General features: G+C 41.2%; 1 protein-coding gene across 2 annotated transcripts in view; it reads left to right on the top strand.

Moving 5' to 3' along the window:
* RFX3 (regulatory factor X3) overlaps positions 1 to 24,311 on the top strand; it is a 209,299-nt gene that overhangs the window by 72,077 nt on the left and 112,911 nt on the right. Inside the window, exon 2 of one of the 2 annotated variants that reach the window (XM_048502924.1) lies at positions 10,059 to 10,365. The exons of the other annotated variant lie outside the window; for it this stretch is intronic. Coding sequence (XP_048358881.1) covers positions 10,269 to 10,365 — 97 coding nt within the window. The 5' untranslated portion in view covers positions 10,059 to 10,268. The remainder of the gene's footprint in view (positions 1 to 10,058; positions 10,366 to 24,311) is intronic. 2 annotated transcript variants of the gene reach the window in all.

Below are 24,311 nucleotides of genomic sequence, written 5' to 3'. Positions count from 1 at the left end.
TGCTTTAAAAGAGCGTTAAGGTAAGCACATTCAAAATCACAATGATGAATTACCAAGTTCCTTTTACTAGCTATGGTTAACACAGTTGTTAAAGATTCAGAACGGGCAGTTGGTGAATAAGTTTGATCATTTGACAAACCTTTCTGCTTATAGCCCTGAGCCACAATCCTTGCCTTATAAAGTAGAGAACCATTAGGCATGATTTTCTGTCTGTAAACCCATTTTGATCCTACAGCAGACTGGTCATGTGGTAGTGATACTTTTTCAAACACATTCTGTTTTACTAAAACATCATGCTCTTTTTCATAGCTTCTTGCCATTTCTTAACTTCAGGTTTAGGCAAATGCATCATTTGTTTATATGACACGGGTTCTTGTGTAGCTACATTACAGGCATACACATTGTTATTAAACCCATATCTGACAGGAGGTATGCCTTTAGTGGTTCTTTGAGAAACACGCCTAGTTTCTATTTGCTCCTGTTCTTCCCCTTCTGAGTTTGCATCTAAGGATGGCTCAGCTTGTAGCTGTTTTTCTGCTCCAAGCACTCCACTTGGTCTTGACTAGTGCTAGGGCGTTCAGATTTCACTGTAACTCCTTGATGCTCGGTTAAGGGCAGAAACACATCTGTATTAGCATGTATTTTTTGCCAATGCATATTGTTTTCAAAATTTGCTGAACGGGAAATCATAACCCTTCCATATTGTACAGCAAAGCGATAAGCTTTAGAAGACGTATCATACCCAACAAATCTTAATCTTCTCCATTTATGTTCACCAGCAGTTCTTTGAGCAGAAGGGATCAAGACATTTGCATAAGAACCAAAAATTCTCATATGAGACAATTTGGGGTTTTTTCCATACAACAGAAAATATGGGGTCTGCTTTAGGCTTTCTGACCACAACCTGTGTAACACATATGTGACAGTTTGTATAGCCTCTCCCCAAAAATGCTCTGGCATTTCAGCATCAGTTAACATTCTTGTTTTTAATTGTTTAATCAGGCCTATTCTCCTCTCTGCAACACCATTCTCCCAGGGAGAAAATGGAGCTGTAAACCTGTGCTGAATACCCTTGTTCTCACGCCAGAGTTGGAACTGCTTATTAGACCATTCTCCACCTCTATCAGATTGAAAACATTCTACTTTATAGTCAAACCCCCTTTCAATTTGTTCAACCCATGCTTTAATCTTGGAGAATGCTTCCCTTTTGGTCTTTAACAGGAATGTATATGTATAACGGGAATAGTCATCACACAGAACTAACACATACTTTGCACCTGATTGACTCTGAGGGAAAGGTCCAGCAATATCCATATGGACCATTTTAAAAGGTTTTTCTGTCACTCTGTCACTTTTAGTTGTTGAAGGGAATGATTTTACTTTCGCTTTAGAACACACAGCGCAGTCTAAATAGCATCCACAACTTTTCACATCTGAATTACACCTTTTTCTCATGTGTGCAAGGACATGGAAGTTGGCATAGGAAAACACACGATGTTGGTAACGAATGCAGTTTTTGTGTAATGGCTTATTGGTTATAGTAGCCACCCTATTCTGCATTCTTACCCCCTTCCCACTTTTTATCCTTTTTATCCCATTTTCACTATCATTATGCACAACATTACATATAGCATTATCAAGATAGTACAGGCTGTTAAACAGTTTACCTCTAGCACACACAGTGTTATTTTTCTGTATTACACAGTCCTGTCCATCAAATAGGACTTTATATCCATCTTCCGTGAGCTTTGGGATGCTCATTAGACAGAATTCAAAGTCAGGGACGTACAATGCATTTTTAAGTGTTCCATTCAAGGCTGGAACAAATACAGTACCTTGAGCCTTAACTATAGCAAAAGAGCCATTTGCCATAGTAACATGAGCAAGTTCTGGGGTACGGTGATCCTCTGTAATGAGATTCTCAGCATTGACAACATGTACAGCACATGCTGAATCAATAAGCCATATAGGTGCTGAGTTATTTCCATTGTAGGTAACCAGGAAAGCAGAAGTATTTGAAGAATCCTTTCTAGGCTTTCTCTGTGTTGGACCTACCAGGCTTCTTTGGAGAGTTGAAGGCTTTCTACACATGCTTCAAGGGCAACATGCCCAGACATCCCACAGCTGTAGCACTTTCTTGTTGAACAGACAACTGGAACGACCGGTTCTGTAGCAGCCAAAGTAGAATCCTTTCTCTGATGAGCAGCACCTGCTTGAAACTCCCTCTGTCTCTCTGCATCATGCAGCTTGGAAATAACAAAATCCAGAGTCAGGGTAGTATCTGGTAAAGCTTGTAAACTGGTCACAAAGGTCCCCCATGACTCATCCAAAGAAGAAAGAAGGATGAATGCTTTATGGGCATCCTCAAAAGTAAGTCCACGGTCTGCTAGCTCAGCAAAAATAACATGCAGAGACTGGATATGTGTTGATAAGGACTCACCCGGTTTCAGAAGAGTTCTATAGAGTCTCCTTGTCAACATTATTTTAACTCCTACGGTCTCTCCCTAATATAGAGCCTTTAAGGCTTGGCAGCAACTCTGGGCAGATGGCAAATCTTTTAGGTGCAGGAGTTGAGACGTCTCCACAGCCAAAAGAATAGAGCCACGAGCCTTCTCCTCTGCACGTACCTGCTTAGCAGTAGGATGATTAGGCGGCTCATTTACAGCTGACCACAAATCCTCCTTCAGGAGAATCGCTTGCATCTGCACACACCAGGTAGCATAATTCCTCTCATTCAGCCTCGTGAGAGGCGTATAGGCTGAGGAAGAAGCCATCTGGAACAGCAGTACATCTTCCGGACTACAACACACAGTCCCACGCAATCCTTACTCCCGAGTAAACGGCATTCTGGGCCCATAACCTGTTGAGGTGTAGAGTAAACACCCCTGTAGTAGAGCAGCATGGAATACTGGAACCTTGTAGGAACACAGACACTCACACAGTAGTTCTGTTTTACAGAAGCGGCCTGCATTTATTGGTTCACAAGTATGATTCACTCGGACAAAGTGCTTCGCAAAGCAAAGCGAAGACATGAGTCTCACAGTTCTCAGTATGCTGCAGCCTTATATACTGTTATCTAGCCTATCACAGTTCACTGTTAATTATACTCAGAAAGTGGCTGCAGCTGTTGGCTGTCATGTAAATGCCAAATAGATTTTGATGATCAGTTTACACTGACAGTATCACAGAGAGAAGTCTGTTACATACTGTGTCCAATGAGAAGATAAACTTTCAGTGAGGTATATATTGTCAGTGTCCCAGGATGGGGAACCCATCAGTAAGTGTTTGTGTGGAACTTGCTATGCAAAGGTGTGGTTGATAGTATTGTATTGCAGATGGGGGTTTTCAGTCCAGGGAGTGATTCACATTTGCATTCCCTGCAGCAGCAACAGTCTTAGTGAATGCAAACTCTGTGTCTGGGTGCATTGTCCATGAACATAGCATGTGCTTGGCCTTTGATTCTGGTGTTTTTAATTACTGGTAGCCAAGTTTTGTTAATTTTCCGAGTCTCTTCCTTCTTGTTGAAGTTTTCTTGGTGTTTATGGATTATGGAAGGAAGAGACTCTGAGAATCTTCACACTCTGAACTAAAGCAAGAGGGCTGCATTGGGGTGTGTGAAGGGATCAGGACTTTCAGGATGAAAATTGCTCTGTGTCAAAATTGCTTTTGATTGGCATTCCCTAACACCAGCAGATTTTGCTGCCTTCCTTAACAAGGCTATTGAAAACGAGTTGCAAGAAATTCAGTAGACTAGAGAGGGCAGGTCTACCCCTTCTCTACCCCCTCTAGCACCAGCACAGACTGAGGCACAGGGGCAGTCTAGGGGTTACCCTAGGTCTCCAATTCAGGAACAGATGTCCTCCCTGACTGGGCATACTAGGGGTTACCCTAAGTCCACCCTTCAGGATCCTCATTCCAAGGAAGATGAATAGGGACAGACTAGGGGTTATCTTAAGTTCCATTTTCAGGATCCACAACACTCAGTAGAAGAGCAGACTAGGGGTTACCCTAGGCCGCCTCCCTGCAATCCCCTGAATTTTCCTGATGAGGAGGAGTATAGCGGGGATGAGGAAGCAGCAGAATATTTCTCAGATTCAGAAGAGATCCTCCATTCGGTTTCTGATAATACCTTCAGGTGTTTTAAGGAAGAAGAATTGGCCTTTTTAATTTCTAAGACAATTACAGCCCTCGACCTACAGGACTGTGAGGAGGCCCAATCCCCGACATCTAGTACCTCCTTAACATCAGGTCCAATAAAAGGATGCCCTGAGGGGAACAAACAATTCTTCCCCCAGGAAGAACCACAACAATTGGCCTTTCCAATCCCTGAATGTTTGATTTGCAAAATTGGGAAGGAAGGATGGCGAGGGCACCCTTAAGGATTTCACGGACAAAAGATCCGAGGTTATGCTTAAACACTCGTATGAATCTCTAGCCTCAGCCATGAAAGCCATAGTGCCAACCTCCACCATAACCAGAGCCTGGTCAACCACACCCTTGTGGTTGACCCTAATCTGGGTCAACCACACCCTTGAGCTGCTACCCCCGGAGGAAACTGCTGCCAGGGAAGGTCTGGAGTGCATTAGGATAGGGTCAGCATTTATAGCTAAGGTCACACTGCCCTAGTTTTGTCAGCGCGCTCCCTGGCCTCCATCGTGCTCGTCCATCACAATGCCTGTCTTAGGACCTGTCAGGCAGACAACCACTCCAAAACCCTGGTGACAAGTTACTCCTTTCAAGGTCAGATTCTCTTTGGGAAGGACTTTGACCAAATCCTAATTGAGACAGAAGATAAAAAGACGGTCCTACCCAAGTTTTTTCGTTTGGACAAGACCTCCTGGCCTGGAACTTCCTTTCGTTCCCAACGAACCTGACCCAGAGCCCCCCGAAATGGCAAGAGTGCCCCTTGGTTCAACATGGATAGCAGATCCAAAGCATGGAACCCCAGGGGTTCTGGGTCCTTTCGCCATAGAGGTATCTTCAAGCCTAGGTTTGACAAAACCTCCAGGTCTGATGGGGCACCCAAGTCCTGACTCCAACGGTTAAATAGTCCAGGTAGGTGGGTGCCTTCTCCACTTTCAGTAGTTCTGGAGGGGCGACCACGTTGACTCCTGGACGCGAGAGGTGGTGTCAGAAGGATACACCATCGAATTCCTCCACCTTCCCCCCTTACTTCCTGCCCTCTCCACTCAGCTCCCAACCTGACGAGGTCATGGACCCTGAACGCTACCTCTCACCTACTGAACATCAGAGCAATCGAACCAGTCCCCACGAAGAAACTCTCTTGTGGCCATTACTCACATTTCTATACTGTCCCCAAAAAGACTGGGGAATGGAGAGTGATCCTCAATCTTTGGACAGTCAACAAATACATCAGGCTTCACAGGTACAAAATGGAATCTCTCCAAACAATTTCAGAGGCGCTCAGACCAGGAGACCTCATGACCTCTTTGGACCTATCCGAAGCTTACCTGCATGTTCCGATTTGTCCTCCCTACAGAAGGTTCCTGAGATTCACAGTAGGAACGGACCATTACCAATTCAGAGCCCTTCCATTTGGCCTTGCCTCAGTCCCAAGGGTATTCTCCTATGTACTGTTGGCCCCTATCACACTTCTTCACCAACAGGCGGTCCATATTCACCCCTACCTGGACAACCTCCTAATCAGGTCTCACTCCAGGGAGACGGCAGCCCAAGATCTAAGTCAGGTAATGACGGTCCTGCAATACCATGGTTTCTTGATCAACAGGGACAAAAGTGCCATGACTCCCACTCAATGTATACTGCATCTAGAGGCCATCATCAACTCAACCACGAACACATTCTTCCTTCCAGAGGAGAAGATCAACAAAATCTGCAGGATGATATCATCCTTGATTCAGCCCAGTTCAGCCTCACTTCTAATCTTGACCAAGTTATTAGGCATCCTCATAGCAGCCATAGACCTGGTACAATAGGTGAGATTTCATGCTCACTCCCTTCAACAATTCCTTCGCCTCTATCAGTGGGACATTGTCAACAAGAAGGAGCAGACACTACCACTACTCTAATCCCTTAAGGAACAACTCAGATGGTGGCTTCACTGCCAGAATCTCACCCAAGGGAAACATTACCTGACAAATAACCCAGTACAGATATTCACAGATGCGAGCCTCCTCGACTGGGGAGCCAATCAGAGAAACCAATATGGTCAGGGAAAGTGGTCGTACAAACAAACCAAATTACTCATCAACATCCTAAAGGTCAAAGCCATCCTGAAAGCCTTACAACATTTCCAATCCGTGATCAAGAACCAACATGTGTTAGTCCGGACAGACAATATTGCAGCGAAGGCCCACGTAAACAATCAGGGTGACTCAAGATCATCCCGCCTGCATCAAGAGGCAAGCAAGATACTGACCTGCGCCAAGACCAATCTCCTGAGCCTGTGAGTGGAACACATCAAGGGAACCCTCAATCTGAACACAGATTGGTTGAGTCAGAAAACAATATCTCCAGCAGAATGGTTCCTCAACACAACAAACTTTCAGTCCATAACCCACAAATTTGGGATACCAATGGTGGACCTCTTCGCAACTGCGAAGAATGCACAGGTCCACAACTTCATATTCAGGTTCTCCCACCCCAGACTCTAGTGGTGGATGCCCTCTCAACTCAATGGCCCACCAGTCTACAATATGCCTTCCCCCCGATGCCCATCATCCCCAAGGTCCTTAGGAAGATCATAGCAGAACGTGCTCGAGTGATTCTCATAGCTCCCTACTGGCCATGGAGACCGTGGTTCTCCGCAGTCCAAGAACTCACAGTGAACACTCCCTACCGGATTCCGGTAACTCCATACCTCCTCATACAGGGACTCCTGAGTCATCCCAACCCAGGTTGGCTCAACTTCATCGCCTGGCTATTGAGCAGAGAAAACTGATCATTAAGGGTTATTTATCAGCTGTAACAAACACATGTTTAGTTTCCAGATGTCCAGCTATCCTTCACATTTATATCTATTTGTGGAAGGCTTTCGTTAGGTGGGCTAGAAGTGAACAAGTTGATCCAAGAGTCCCCTTCTTTTCCCTTCCCTTCCCTTTGTATTGGACTTCCTTCAGGAAGGTTTTGAAATGGGTCTCCACTGCAACACCTTAAGAAGACAAATAGCAGCGCTGTCCATGGTTTGGCGACCTTTTCAGTGCCTTCCAGCCATGCAACATCCTGACGTTCTTTGGTTTTTAAAGGGCGTCCAGGAATCCCAGTCTCTGGTATATCATCACTTTCCTTTCTGGAAGCTACACATGGTACTCACAGCACTCTCCAAGGCACCATTCGAGCCAATTCAGACCTCCATCTTAAGTGGCTTAGAATGAAGACTCTCTTTCTAGTGGCGCTCACATCTGCCAGAAGAGTCTCAGAACTGCGGGCTCTTTCAATCAACCCTAACCTTTGCGTATTGCACAAAGCCAGGGTTGTGCTCAGAATGAACACGACCTTCAAACCAAAATCCGTCTCTGCCTTCCATGTTCAGCAAGACTTTATTCTACCCACATTCTGTCCAAAGCCATCCTATCCTACAGAACGGTCTTGGCATACTCTTGACGCCGTGGTGGCGAACCTATGGCACTCCAGATGTTCATGGACTACAATTCCCATCAGCCTCTGCCAGCATGGCCAATTGGCCATGCTGGCAGGGGCTGATGGGAACTGTAGTCCACGAACATCTGGAGTGCCATAGGTTCGCCACCACTGCTCTAGACATCAGAAGAGCCCTAAATGCCTTTATTATCAGAACTGATTCCATAAGACAATCACAGACTCTCTTCATAAATACCTCAGTACTCAGCTTAGGCCTACTCATGTCTACTGTGTCCATCTGTGCCACTCTAAAGGCCTGTATTATAGAGGCGCATAAAGCGCTCAACATGTCAGTCCCATCAGGCATTACTGCCGATTCTTCTTTCTCATCAGCCACAAATACTGCATTCTGTTTCAGTGCGACTGTGGAACAAATATGTACAGTGGCCATTTGGTCTAACCCCTCTACATTTGTCAGACACTACAAATTACAATCCTGGGGGGCAGCAGAAACTGTCTTTGGTCAGAAGGTCCTCAAACACATTATAGACACTTAACCATAGCCCACCCTAGTTAGGGACACTGCTTTGGGAGGTCCCACCAAGATGTCCTCTGACTCCAAGAGAATGGTCCATTGGATATTCACCGAAGAGGGGCCTTCTCTTGGTAGGCAGGAGGACATCTTGACCCTCCCTGTGCATTGTGAATGTCTTATATGAGTCCAGAGTACTCCTTGCTGAGGAATCTTCCCCTGTGTCTTGGTGTTTATGTACGTTATCTCTTGATTATCCATGTTGGTCTTGTTTGATATGTTGCACTTTTAAAGTTGTGTCATTATATGTTGTATCAAATCTTATTGTTGTATACACTACTCGGTCAGACAAATACTGGCTAAAATGGAGACCTAGCCTCAACAGGGAGTGACGGAATTCTTTTTCCTGCCTCCCTGAGATGGGGTGGAAATCACCCCACCAAGATGTCCTCCTGCCTACCAAGAGAAGGCCCTTTCTTGGTGGGTATCCAATGGACCGTTCTGTTTCCCAGCAGTTGGCTATGTGACTTTGCAGGACATTCCTGTTCTGCAGTTTGGAAGTAGTAACACTCAGCTCCTACTCCAATGATTATGTCATTGGACTTTACTTGTAGAACATGATCTAGATAAAACCATGGATGAGTCTGTCAGTTGATGATGGTTGTATTATTTTTTTAAAGAAGGACCAACAGGGCTTGAAAAAAGCAGAGAATAACAATATTGAAGAAAATAGGCATAGGAAAAACATTAGAGTTATTCTGAAGAAGCTTGATGGAGCTGTCTGTGCCCTTGCAGTGGAGGCAGGAGGAGAACTGAAGGGCACTTCCCAGGGGCAGAGGCAGAAATTGCAAATTACTGCTTGTATCAAGGAATGATAGAAGGGTAGAACCAACTGTCAGTACGACTTCTTCCTCTGAGAATAACTTAGGTATACGCCCTACCCAATAGTTTGTATTGTTGAAGCAGCTCCAGAGCATGAAAATCTCAACATTTAAACTGCTTTTGCAACAAAGAAGAGTTGTAGAATCTGTTGGGATGGGGTGTAAAATTAAAAATTAGTGACTGTCTTGGGATGTGCATCAAATTAGTTATTTGTATTCCAGCAAGTATTTAATATCCTTATACAGATGGATGTTTTAAAACCTTTTCATACTGTGCAGTATAAAGAATCTGTGATTATTTTTCTCTGCTCTCAGTTCTTAAAGTTTTCTTATTTTTAAATGAGTATTCAGAACCATTAACTGATTGGGAAATCACTGCTAATGTTTATTCTGTTGACATTTCTTAAGGTTTTAGAAGGCACTAATGTGTCTTGCCTGTTTTTGTGTTATATCACAGTGTAAAAATTCCAAACTAGGCACTGTGCGTATCCTTGAAGCATACAGTGCAAATCCTTAATGTGACTTTCCTACAAACTGCGCAAAAGTCAACCTTTACTTAAATTCAGTAGTTCATGGGGGCAAGGTAAAACTTAAATAACTTCTAAAATGTGTACACTTGGACTCTTCTGTATCTTTTCATAGTATTAAATGTCTTCTAGATGTAGACTGAAAACAAATGTTTTGGCTACTTTGTTTCCCACCCCCTACATACATGAGAGCTATTTTTCAAAATATTGCCTTCCAGCAGTCTTCATTTCTTAATGGCATCCAATAGAGTTAAGGCTAAATTAGGATTTTATTTCTAGTCATGATTATACAGCCTAATTGAGCTGCCATTTCCCCCGAATCTCATTTCTCTTTGTTGGTCAGCCGTTAATGCTCATAGAGTCTGAAATTTATGCCAAAATTCATTCATCTTCTCATATCTGGGGATTCATAAAGGTTTTAATGCTTTACCTAGGTATATAGAAATTATATCAGAATAGCTAAAATAATCTTTGTAACCTCATGTTCTGCTGCTATGTCTTTGTAATGTTGCTTGCTCTTTGATTAACATTAATATCATATTTTGTTTTTTGCTGCAGTGGTGACAATTGGTTGTCTTTGTCCACTTCCTGATATAGAAGTCTCACTGAACATTCTGGATTTTGGATTGTATATGAACAAGAGCGGCTTTGGAGCTGAATCTAAAGAGCTATCCTATCTGTTTCTGGCAGTTACAGAATTCTTTTGATTTAAAGTGTGACTGGTGGAGTTCCATCCAGTCTCTTCTAAATGTGTAGCATGGAGAAACCATGTCTCTACTTGTGAAACATACTCCTGTTAAGAAGTATGCCAATACCCAGCCTAGATTTGAATCTATTGCTTCTTTGCTTCATTCCGTTGGCTCAGGTAAACAATTGTATATTTTGATGCCCACTATCTTTAGGACTCTCTCCTGTACTGAGCATTTCTATCATTTTTTAACATTCTCCTTAATGGTCTCCAGTTTGCCTTCTGAAAATGTGATGGCCATAATCCAAATATAATTGAATGCAACATCATGCATCCAGTTTAAGACCATAGTTAGGAGTGTGCATTCTTGTGCATATTGTGGTATGGTTGAAAATGCATATCCTTTTCTGTATCTAGTAGTTCATATGGAGAGGGCATTGGATGCCTTGCATCCATAATTATATTACAGTGCCAATGCACATCTTCACCTGGTTGGCACACCTAATTTCTGATCCAGCAAGTTTGATGGAATCCTGAAACTGCTTCCTGATGCACATTTGAATGGTGAATGATTAGAATTCAGCATAATTCTTCAAGTGGTGCTTAAGCAATGAGTAATAGTCGTAGTAAAGCAATACTACTCTTTGTGAAGTAATACTTTCCATATGATACTTAAGATACTGCACTATCACAGTTGGTACTCATATTTAGACCACTGCCTACTCTTACACCAAAATTTTGTTCAATGTTAGGATGCTGATAATGTTTCTTTGGTTTGTATATATGTGCTGGAATTTGCTTTCCTCTATGAATCATTTGACATGCTATTGAATTTTGTTTGTGGCTTGTAGCTCAGCATTTCAATGTATCAAAGCTTTTTTTGTTTTTGTTTTAATGTTATCCTACAGGATTTTGCAATTCTTCCCATTTTGGAGTCTTCTAAAATTTAATGAATACTCTCCAAATCTTTATCTGAGTAATTAATGAAGATGTTGAATAGCACTGGACTTATGACAGATCCCTGTGAACTGGAGCATTACTTTTTACTTCCTCCCAGCTTGACACTGATGCATTAATTACTCCTCTTGGGCCCTATAGTTTCTCTGCCAGCTGTGTGCCTATCTTATGATAGCACTTTTTAATTACATTTCTCCATTTTACTTATGAGGCTATAATGTAGAATTGCCAGAAGCCTTGATAAAACTGAGATGTTTAAAATCAACTTCTCTTCTGTCAGAGAAAGGAAACAGGATTGATTTTGAATTTATTTTTCATGTACTAGCCAGCCAATTGTTCTGGTTCATCTAACGAAGCTGCAATTACCAGGTCTTTTTGTTTTGTTTTTAGGTAAATAATTAGTTAACTGTAGACTGTTGAAACCTGTTCTTCCATGAAGTTTTAAAGGTGATTGTTAGTAGATTGAAGATGGAGACATTTGGTAGTCTCTTTGGCACTCAGGGATTAGTTTATTAGAACTTGCTGATTTTCTTTTAGAGTCATATCTTCATTGGTCACCTATTTTCCCCCACACTTGTTTTATATGTTCATTTTCATCACTATCTGATTAAAGCTTGTTTTTGGCTTTAGTCCCTCCCCCCATTTGCATTGGACAATTCAACTTTCTTTACATTGCATTAAGAACATCATCTTGAACTGAACAGTTGGTTCCTCCCCCTTTGTTTCAGGCTCTTTTGTAGATCCATGTCATTTCTTCATGTGTTTTGCTGATTTTACATCATTCTTGTGTTGGGTCATTTTTTTTTTACATTCAGGACATGCCACATATCTTGCCCATCCTTGTCTGAAGTCATGGTTGTAGAAACCCCTAATTTGATATTTTTACTACTAGAATATATGCTTGAACTAACATATTGGCTACATTCCAACGTTATGAGCAAACTAGTTTGTTCATGGATGTGGCTAAGCCAGGTTTGTTCTTGAGCTTATATTCCTTTCTCCTGTCCATTGCCCATGAGGCAATCCAGAGCTGACAGGTATGCAGGGATGGTTGCTCCCAGCCCCCTCCAGAGAAAAAAAAAGACAGGCAAAAATCCCTCATAGCAGGGAATAGGGATACAGCACGATTTTTGTGGCGGGGCAGCTCTGCTTGTGCAAGGGAGTTGACTGGGCTCTGGAGTCACCCCTGAAATGTTTCCAGGTTGGGCACCATGGAGTTGTGTAGCGCCTGGCCACCCAGGCAAGTTGTCCCTCTGCCAGTGGAAAGGGCATTTCCACTGGTGCAGGGGTTCGTCAACTCCACAGGGAAATTCAGCCACTCCCCCCACCCCCCGGAATTGGCCTGCCCATCAGAAAGAAATTGCAGGTTATTGCAGCATCTGAATTTGGAGCCCTGTAAAAATTGTACTTTGTTCCCCACAAACTGGAATTCTGAATCTTGCATGTACCTGTCTGCATGGAATTGTTAAATGGAAATGGTCACTTAAGTTTGTGAGTTCCATAAATATTTCAAGTGAAGACTGAGAAACCAAGGGTTCAGAACTGCTTAGTAACAATTGTAGGCATTACTTGTGTATCCCTATTATCTCACTATTCACAGGACTTCACTCCATTTCATGTGCGTTTTACTTTGTATGAACCTTGATGAGAATAACAATGAAGCAGCCCATACTTTCAAATAGAAGACTACTTCTATCCTGAGGTATTGTTAGGCTCCCCTTAAAATATTTTGTTTTTCAAATCTAATGCTGTAGTTTTTCTGTACAACCTATTATCCTGGAGTATTATCTTGGCAATTTTGTGTCATTCCTTCTAGCCAGTCGTTTTGTTGTTCAGCATAAACTAAATTGCCAAGTTTGCTTTCCATTTCTCCTTTGTCTTATGTTCTTGATTTTTACCCCACAGAAACCAAGAGTTTTTGTTTTCCCATTGTATTGTTTCAACAATACTGTGAGATAGCTCAGGTGGAGACAGGGTAACTTATTGAAGGTCACTCAGTGAGCTTCATGACAAGGTGGCAGATTTGAATCTGGGTCTTCTTGTTCATAGATGGGACGCCACATAAGCCCTCTTCTGTATTCTCCTTTAGCTTATCTAAAGATCTACCAGTCTTCCCAGGTTTTTGTTGGTTTTGGTAGATTGCTGTGATTTATGGTAGCCATCCTAATCACCTTTCCACCTCAGACCTTGTGGCACATTCAGGTATGTGATGGACTTTTACCTCACACTGGGCTGGGTCATGCTCAGAACTGGTGAGAGAGATGTTTTGCTACTTCTGAGTTCTTCCAGCTCACCTCATCGTGAACAAACAGTTCTGTCCTGGGGAATCAACCCTTCACGCTGACTCGGGAGCCACTTCAAAAGCATGATGTGATGTGTGTGTGAAGTCAATCATTTCCCTTGTAAATAGCCAGAATAGCTCACTGTTGACCAAAGAAGCATTCAAAATAGAGATTTTCACTACTTCTGAGTATGAGCAAGGGAAAAGGAGATTACTCCAAAGAAGATGAGAGTAAAGGCAAATGTGTTACTATTGTAATACAAAAAAAGTTACAGAAATCACCGGCATGTTTCAGCAGGTTTCCTCGGGGAATTTTCAATATCAGACAAATACCCTTTCTTTTTCCAGTTTAACAGCACATGGATTATGCAAGGAGATACAATGCATTTTGATTATATAAAGGAATTTTTATATTTTCTCACACCGTTTGACTTTGCATTTCCTGAATATAACTCAGCCCTTTTGTCTGAGGAAAAGCTCAACCTTGCATTCTGAAATTGAATGGCAGACACTCATAAGAAATTGAGTTTGGTATGATCTGTTCCTGTATCAACTTGGCCTTGACATCTTGGATTTGACTTGGGCCTGTATTCAGATCTCACAAACAAATAGTAGTTTTAGATATGAATAGGCATGTTTCACTTTTAGGTATATGCACTTCCTCCCTCTAGCCTTGACTGAAGAATTCCTGGGTTTGGAAATCTTTAACCACAATATTCTGATGTCTGAATTTGGAGCTTGTGACAGATGGTGTTTTGCTTCTTGCTCGTTCCTAAAGCAAAGTTTAATTCCAGTTTTTAGACCATCAATAGTTCTATATTTTACAGAATGTATGATTTATTGTAACTTCTATCACCTGAGGAACTGCAAAAAATGAAGGCCATTTTCCTTCTGTTATCAAATTTAAAAGGATTGAGAACATTTAATATGGAAAATAACTAGAAGATTGGACCTTGTGCATGACTACAACGCCTTCAGGTTCCAAGAGTAATGTAATATATTCATGCATACAAATTTCCTAAAACTTCCATTTAATGTAGTTCTTTTCTAATCTAAAAGGTAATAAAAAGTTTGCATGTTGTATGCTTTACACCTGTATTAAATTCTACACTAAGCTCTAGTCAAACTATATACTGGGAATTTATTTTTGAGATTTTAACTTTATAAAGATAGCTTTTGAAGGCTTATTAAAAATTTGTTGAGCTTGAAAACTTCTGTGTTTATTATTTTAATGGTAAGAATCTCTTTACTTCGTCCTCTTAAATTTTTGAGTACTGTCTTAGAAGTAGTTAGATCATTAAACATACTGTTTAGTACTGTAGACAGAGGCCTACAGGTTTATTAATGCTGCTTAGTCTGAACACATAACATACCCTTTTAGGTTGCACAGCAACTGATGCCTAGCAACGGTAATAGATTGAATTTCTAAGAGTGACCATGCCAGATGTAATAATAAAGCAAGAGTACAAATAGTTGTCATGGTTTTCTTTTCAGAGTGAACTTGTCTGAATTGGGAGCTCTTTTGTCATTTCCCCAAAATGTGATACCCTGGTAAAAATACTAATAGTTTTGGCACAAAAATGCTAAGAAAGTCAGTTAAAAACAATATGGGCATTTTTGTTTGAAAGTACAGTAGCAACAGATGTAACATAAAAACAAAGATTAAATGGATTATCTAGTAAGATTATCTAGTAAGTAAGACATGCAATATCTATGCAATTCACTGCATACTTCCCAAATTAATTTTGTAAAGACCACAGAATGATAAATAAGGTAAAAAGAATTATGTAATTAATACAGGCCATTGAACAGTAGGATACAAACTGGCCACTAAGTTAACATGTCTGGAGAAAAGCTTTACGAGACCAGGTCCAGTGAGCGGTCTCATTTCATCAAGCATGGTGTGTTTTTATTTAAGCTTGATCAGTATCTTATTAGCCTTTATTTGTTAGTTCCTTTTTGGTTCACCAAGTTCTGCAGCAGCTGTTTATGTTTAAAGAGAGATAGAAAACTCAGATTTCAAAAAGATATTTTTAATCTTTTCAGATGTGCAAGAAAAGAGAATAATTGAAATCTTCAGAATCACATCATGAGGAGAAAGCTTGATATGTATTAATTGCATATTCATCTAGAGACAGTAGCTATGAATATGTTGCCTGTGGTTGCTAGACAAATTTAGTTCAATGTCATATGTCCATCATATTGTTCTCATGTCAAGTCTGCTGTGTGAAAACTGCATATATGTGGGTAGGCTGCTGGTGAGCAGGGAGACTGAGAAGGGCAAAAATATAGCAACCAGGATGTACCTGTCCTTAGTTACAGTTTCTGACATGGCTAGGTGGATTGAACTGGATTTTTTGATAGCCAGAGACTGTAAATATGCCTACCATTTGTCATCTTTTGTGACTTGATTTTTGTTAAAGAAAATGTAAAGTGGTAGTTGTAAAGACTTGCAGAGTAAAGAACAGGTGCTATTTGTGTCCAGCTACATTTCATTAAAAAGCACTTCCTTATTAAAATTACACAAGTTCATTATAATTAGTTGACATCTGTCCTAATAATTTAAAACCACACAGATAAATTTAGGTAGGAAATAATGCAAATAGTTCAGGAATATGTTTGTTTAGGCTTTCTCTTCCCACAAAAAAAGTTATTAAAAGCCTGTGGAACATATATTTGCGAATTGAAGCTAGGCAGAATGGATATTTGAACTTTGGGATCTGTTTGTGAGTGGATACTGTCCTGAGATAATCTTTTCTCTGCATTCTCTGTTTCGATGAGAATTTAACTGATTATAGCTGCAGTGACATATCTGAAGAGGCTATTCTCCCAATAGCTAGGAAGAGTTTCTGTTGCAGAAACTTGGGCAAATTTATTTTTGAGTGACTTGAAAAGGTGGCTCTGCTATATATTGAAAGGATTATGATAGAATGTTCAATAGATGAACCTAATTACTTTCTTATGAACTGCTGGAATAAATTCTGCTTGAATTCACAGATAGTGTCTGATTATTTTGTGAGATACTTTTGGTGACCTGACATTTGCCTTCTTTCCCTTCCATCCATAATTCTAATCTCATTAAAGCTTCTTTTTTAAAATCTCTTTTCCTTCTAAGATACGTATATTATACTAATATGGTTCACATTAACAGGTGTTGTATTGCTTTGATTTCCTGATAAGCTTAGTAAATCAATAACTTACATATTGATTTGCTAAATACATCATTAGTAGCTCAAGTGTATACCTCTTTAAGTATCAGTACTCTCTTTCACATCATATAAAATGTCCTTTTGGCTTTCAAACCATTGTGATGACCTCCAATGCTGCTGTTTTTGACAGTTTCTGCAATTTTCTGCATTCTTTTCTTAGTGATTACTCATTGTTTTAAATCCTGATGATTCCTTTTCTGGTATATTTGTCAGCACCTTTTTGCCATCATCATTCCTCAGTTTCATACTCCATATTTTTTGTTTCCTATCCTATTTCCATAGACCTCAAAGTGCAGTGAATATAGAATTTTGACACAATGTGGGCACTATGACAAAATGGCTGATGCAGGAGGCATAGCCCCAGTGGTGTGCCGCTACCCATGTCCCAGGGCACACACTGTTTTGCATGCCCGGCACCCCACTACATGATAAAATGGCGTGCACCTGAGCCATATGCTGCCGAGCCCTCCCCCCACCCTGCAGGGAGGCTGGGGGGGGGGAGTTCAGTGCCGTGTGCCCAGGAGCCAGCCTGCTGCTGCAGCACCAGTCTGAGCCCTGCCCCCGTGACACCTGGCCAGAGCCTCCCTGGCTCTCATAAGTGGGCAATGGGGACTGGGGAGACGGTCATGCCCATGGGCACAGTTTAGCCTCGATACAGCACTGCATAACCCACCACAAAATGTCTGCTGCATCTTACCTTCAGTCACACAGTGAAGATCCTTATGATGTGGTTATAGCTGCTGCCAAAACAATTTTTTAAAGCCTGCACAGCTGATCAAATTTTCAAACAACAAAAGCCCCACCTACTTTTAAAAAATATTTGGTGGATGTCAAGGTGCCCATGAGCACAATGTTGGGAATCCCTGGTTTAGACAACAGGATTATGGTGTACAACTCAAGTATATGACAGTTGTCTTCATTGGTATGACCTCATAATTTCACACTCAACACTGGCTTTAGTCATAAGTAGGTAGTAGAGTTTCACTTTAGAAAAGGTTGGCCTGGATGAACAAGTACAGTGTTTGCTAGAAAGAGAAAAACTGGAGGGAATAACCATTTATCAAGTTGAGAGAGAACATTCAGCTGCTTTAATAAGCAATGCCCATCTATTATATCTATTCCACAGTTACTAGCAGGAATTACATACAGATCAACTATAATCTATTTTAAGAACATAAGAAAGAGCCTGCTGGATCAGACCAGAGTCCATCTAGTCCAGCACTCTGCTACTCGCAGTGGCCCACCAGGTGCCTTTGGGAGCTCACATGCAGGATGTGAAAGCAATGGCCTCCTCCTGCTGCTGCTGCTCCCGAGCACCTGGACTGCTAAGGCATTTGCAACCTCAGATCAAGAAGGATCAAGATTGGCAGCCATAGATCGACTTCTCCTCCATAAATCTGTCCAAGCCCCTTTTAAAGCTATCCAGGTTAGTGGCCATCACCACCTCCTGTGGCAGCATATTCCAAACACCAAGGACATTGCGTGAATAAATGTTTCCTCTTATTAGTCCTAATTCTTCCCCCCAGCATTTTCAATGTATGCCCTCTGGTTCTAGTATTGTGAGAAAGAGAGAAAAATGTCTCTCTGTCAACATTTTCTACCCCATGCATAATTTTATAGACTTCAATCATATCCCACCTCAACCGTCTCCTCTCCAAACGCTGCAGCCTCTACTCATAATAAAAGTGCTCCAATCCCTCACTCATCCTCGTTGCCCTTCTCTGCACTTTTTCCATCTCTTCGATATCCTTTTTGAGATGTGGTGCCCAGAACTGAACACAGTACTCCAAGTGCGGTCACACCACTGCTTTATATAAGGGCATAACGATCTTTGCAGTTTTATTATCAATTCCTTTCCTAATTATCCCCAGCATAGAGTTTGCCTTTTTCACAGCTGCCATGCATTGAGTTGACATTCCCATGGAACTATCAACTAAGACACCTAAATCCCTTTCCTGGTCTGTGACCGATAGCAGTGACCCCTGTAGTGTGTATGTGAAATTTGGATTTTTTGCCCCTATGTGCATCACTTTATATTTTGCTACATTGAACTGCATTTGCCATTTTTTAGCCCACTCACCTAATTTATAAAGGTCCGCTTGGAGCTTTTCGCAATATTTTGAAGTTTTTGTGCCATTTAGATGCAGGTTTCTCATACTTAGCAACACGTTAAAAGTTTTAAGTATGAAAATGAATTTGGTATTAGGTTGGTCAATATCTGAAAATGAAACTGCCACTTTCTTTACGAATTTGTGCCTTCTAACAGAGTCTAGCCAGTTGTGTTCAGAACTCCTACTCTTTTCCAGCTGTGTGATGGAAATTAAGGCATACTTAATTATGTTGTCCTCATTTGGGATGATTGCAAAGTCTTCTTTGCATGTGTGCGTTTGGCTTTTACAATGGAAACTTGGTCCTCCACAATCATTCTGTTCTTCTGATTGAAAACCTTTCTAAGGGATTTCCTGTGAGAGAGGGGTTTCAGTTTTGTGTTTCTTCACATTTTCCCTAAAGAAAACATTTCTTCTTATACCATTTAATTAATTTATGGAGTACACTGATATAAGCTATAGCGTGGGTTCCTGTAAGAAGGAATCCAGCACATTTGTAAAGCATTAAGTCCATTAGCCTTGATGGATAAATGGAAGTTCTTTTGAATGCCACTTGCTGGGAGAGGTGACATAACAGGACTTTGGCCTGTAGGAGCCTGCTTATGGGTCTTCTGCTGCATTTGGTAAGCCACTGGGAGACAGCATGGTTGACTTCATGGATCAATGGTCTGATCTCAGGACTCAGAAATACTTCAACTCCTCCCCCCCCCCCCGGATACAGCCAACACTATGGATTTTTTTTTAAAGGTTACATATGTAAGCACTTTTGATTCTGAAATTCGGACGTCTTGGGAAAAATGCATCCATAAGTTTCACACAATGAAGGATAAAAATAATAGGAACTCCTTCAAAATTGTACTTGGTTGCTGAAAGTAAAATTTCTTTTAGTATTTTGGCATTCAAGGAATAGCTTCTTTAGTAGTTTTGTTTGTTTCTGTTCAGTAGCACACAAGTTCTTCCCCTAGGCTCCACAAATCTAATAGTTATGGAAGTGTATGTCCATGGGAGTTCAGTCCATCACCACTACCACCAACCCATCTTGTGTCTTTAATATAGACACTCTTGAAATGGGAATAATGTTATCTCTTTATTCCTTGAATGTTACAAAATTTCATAAAATATTATTGTAGTGAAGCTCCTGAAAAGTGAATGAATTCCAGTTGAAATTGGAAGAATCTGCTCATCACTAGTCTTCTTCTCTTTCCAAGATGAAATCACTGTTCTAATTGCCTGACTTCTGGTTACAGTATGGATTTTACTTCTAGCTTTTATTGTCCACTAAATTATGTATCTCCATGCTTTTTACGATTGAACAAATACCATAGTTGTTATGACATTATTTTTAGCTTTAATAGATTTTTACGATTGAACAAATACCATAGTTGTTATGACATTATTTTTAGCTTTAATAGAGAAATCTAATTCTGTTATACAATAAAGCTTGAAATGATATCAATTTAAAATAAGCAAATTATACTTTGCATTGTCGAAGGCTTTCACTACTAGAATCATCTGGCTGTTGTAGGTTTTCCAGGCTATGTGGTAGTAGTTTGGTAGTTTTTGCTCCTAATGTTTTACCCGCATCTATGGCTGGCATCTTCAGAGCCATGTCATAGTGAGATGTTAATCTCTGGAGAGAAATATATTTTGCTGTGAATACCTCTGATTCTGCCAGCCATAGTTGCAGGCAGAACATTAGAAGCAAAAACCACTAGACCATGGCCACACAGCCCAGAAAACTGGTAACAGTCAGTAAATTATATTTTGCTTTAATTTGTTAGTTCAGAATCAAAGCATAAAGACAGTGCAGCAAAAATATAACTGAGTTATGTGACATACAAAGCAGTACATTCATCCCTTTAAATTTTCTATATTGTACATATGTTTTGTGTGGTATTCCCTATGGTCAGTGATGGTAGTTGGAGCAGCTGTAACTGAAATGGCAACTTTTACTTAGTAGGATGAGAAGAGACATGCAGCTTATAATGTGTGACATTTTAAAGCCATCCAGCTTGTTAGGAACAGGAATGGGAGGAAACTGCATTTCTGGTATCATTCTGTGTGGTGCTGATGGCCTAGTCAGATGGATCTTTTAATTTTATTTTTATATTATTTTAGTGCTTTTCTTACTGACACTCAAGGCTGATGATTGCACAGTGGAAATCAGTGTGATCAACAGCTGGAACATTCAATAAACAATGATATCGTTTGGATGACAGAAATTTCAAAACAAGTGGAAAACTGATACAAAACTGAAACAAAGCTTGAGCATTTAAACATGGCACATTAAATGATGTTGAAACTACCTAGTACGAGCCTACTTGCAGCAACAGTCAGTACACAATAGTTTAGTTTTCAGGTGCTGTTCTTGTACCAAAGCATCTTTCAGAAACAATTTCCTTACACTACAGCTCTGTTATACACTGGCTGTGTATATACCTGTGTTAAAAAAAATCCTCCTGAATAATTCAGTTTTGCATAGTTCATGAAAAGCAAGGAAAGTTGGGAGCCTTCCTAACCTCACCAGGCAGGCCATTCCATAAGGTGAGCCACAATGAGAACGTGTGTACATGTGCAGTTGTTCATCTTGCCTGTTTGCAGGGTGGTTCCTACAGAAGACCCCTCTTGATGAGCAAAGCTTCTGTGATGGAGTGTTGAAGGTAGGCAGTTCTTCAGATAGGTGGAGCCAAGGCCTTCAAGGGCTTTGTATGTGATATCCATGAGCCTGGTAACTGATTGGCAACCAGTGGAGTGTCTGCAGAATGGGAATAACATGCATTCTCCACCTAGCTCCTGATAATAACTGAGCTGCAGCACTCTGTACCAATGGGAGTTCCCAAACTGACTTTTAGGGAAGACCCATGAATAGTGCATTTGCCGCAGTCTTTGTATTATAGTGGCATAGATCGAGGTGACTGTGTAACCTGTGTCAAGATCTACGCCAGGTAGCCATCTTCTGGGCTAGACCAAATTAGAAAAAAGCATATTTTTTGGCAATTTCATTAACTTGCTTCTCTATGAGTAGGTCTGAATCTGGTATAACTGCGTGGCTCTTAACTGAATCAATAAGGGTCAACTTCACCCCATCAAAAGTGGAAAGTACAGTGTTCTTCATGGTCTCTGCATTCCCAGTCATCTTATCTAGATTCAATTTCAGTTTGTTTGCTTTCAGCCATTTGACAACAACAGTTAGGCAGTGACTTCAGACCTCTGCTGCATCACCAGGGGATTTAGCTAGAGAGATGAACATTGGTACATTGGACCTAATTGGGGATGCTGCAGATTTTGCAACAAATGAGCTCACCGGGTGAACTTACCATAATTGAAGGCAGAGAATGTCATAAGACAATCTCAGGGTTAGTTTCTTAGCGCAGTAAACTCTGAGTTCCTTGTGACCTTGCTGCTGGCAAGCGGTGCTTGTTTTTCAGTTCCCTCCATTGCAAGCTGCAAATAAACAGGCCACAGAAACCAAGCAAATGAGTTGAGCACAGTGCCTGAAAGTAAAGTAAACGGCAATCTTCTTTCCTAAGAGTAAGCATAATTGAATAAAAGAGGAGTTATTTCTGAGTAGATCAGCTCAGGGCTGTACTGTCAGTCTCCAATAGTTTGGAATGTCAGTCCCCAGATTAGATTGATGCAGAGGCGTAGCTGGGCCAGAGTGTGCTCTGTGTGCACTCTGTGTTTTCTGTGCCCCCTTCTGCGGCGCCTTCCCCCCCCTTAGTGCAGACTGGAGAAGCGGCCTGTTCCCTTTAGGCTGAAAATGGCCTGGTGGGAACTACACTTCCCAGGAGACCCTGGGGCTTCCAAGGTCTCCTGGGAAGTATAGTTCCCACCAGGCCATTTTCAGCCTGAAGGGAACAGGCCACTTCTCCAGCCTGCCCTGTTTCATGAAGGTAAGTGTGTGTGTGTGTGGGGGGTGCACCACAAGGGGGCGGGGGGTGCATGGGAAGTTGGGGGGATTTTCCACCCCCAGGCGTGTGCCCGGTGCAACACGCATCTCCCGATCCCACCTCTGCGTTAATGATCCCTGAGAGAATGGGATAGGAATGAGTACTGTTTCACTCTTTCTTGGTTTTATGGGTAACTGTAACTGCTTTCCTGAGTTCCTTTGTAAAACAGCTATGTTATAAGCAACAAAACCATGCTGGTCAGCTATACTCAGAATTCATCAATAAGAACAACAACATTTAAAAACTAATTCATTGAACATGGTTGTAGAGAAAAGAATTGTTTGTGCTGTAGTCATATTGGAATGTAAGAGGCAACATGTATGCCTAAAAGCTGAGTATGTATAAGTGTGTTGTGCAACTGCTGTCCCCTCCCCCTACTTTCAACAAACTGACCAGTCAGTAAAGCAACAGCATATTCATACCTGGTGATTACCAGCGTAACCTAAAGGAGTTTGAGTAAGCCTAGGCCTAACGCTATCATGACTGATGCTGTGTTCTTGCCCTGCTGCTAGAATCTTGTATGATTTGCATTAACTACTTTGATTTTTTTGGACTGGTTCACAGTATTGAAAGATATGGAACTCAGGCTATTATCTCTCTTCCATGCATACCTGCAACAAAAGAAAATAGGGTACATTAAGTACTACAAAGATTATATATCAATTTCTCAACTGTGAGCAGATCGGTGGAAACCTAACTCCATGGATTGGGTTCATACTTAGAGAAAGGAGACTTCTCCTGCAGGCAGAGGACATCTTGTATGGGTGATTCCACACCCCTTTCTCTGGGAGGCAGGAAATTGTTTTCTGTCACTTCCCCTCTGTAGTCTGGGCTCCAAATTACCTCAGTATCCAACTGGTCAAGCAGTAGCCAATACCTAATAGACACACTGAAAACAGGAAGTAACATAACATCCACAAGAGCTGAATCTGAGAAATTTCGCTAGTTAGCCAGCTTCACAGCCTTTCCTGAGTAGGAAATATCTGATCACTGCGGTATATGCCCTAGTTGTATCTAGATTAGATTATTGAAATGTGTTCTACATGGGGCTTCTCTTGAGAGGTTTTCGGGAAACTTCAGTTGATGCAGAATGATGCATCCAAGACTGACTGACTGAAGTGGGTCACAAGGGCCATGTTCCATGTTCCTAGCAATTTGCATGATGGAATTTTCATGCTTAGCAGAGACACATCAAGAATATACACTAACTTTTAAAATGTTATGATTGGTTTAGATATTCCTATAATGGGCAAACATTGGTGTGTCACTATGAAGTGATCAAGCCTCTGTGAAATGGGAGATCATTGGAAGCCCTGTCTTCTGATTCTTTGAAGAATTCTCATTGATCAGTTTGGATTTTTTGAAGAATTCTCATTGCTTGACAATTTATAGTACTTATGTTATTTTCACGACATTTTCTATGTCTAAGGATGCGTCCAAAAATGTGCTGAGATGGGTTTATAAATTGTCTGCATGTAGTTTGCTGCATGTGTGGAATATTTGATCCCGATGAATGTGGTTTGGTTTGTTCTGAACATGTGCGCAGTCTCGCTTTATAATTTTTGACCCTTTATTAAATCAACACTTTAAATTGTTCGTATATTTTTTGGCCATTAGC

This window comes from Sphaerodactylus townsendi, linkage group LG07 (genome assembly GCF_021028975.2).
Source record: "Sphaerodactylus townsendi isolate TG3544 linkage group LG07, MPM_Stown_v2.3, whole genome shotgun sequence".
Classification (NCBI taxonomy): Eukaryota; Metazoa; Chordata; class Lepidosauria; order Squamata; family Sphaerodactylidae; genus Sphaerodactylus; species Sphaerodactylus townsendi.
Note: the sequence above shows the minus strand (reverse complement) of the source record. Positions and strands in the feature narration are given on the sequence as shown.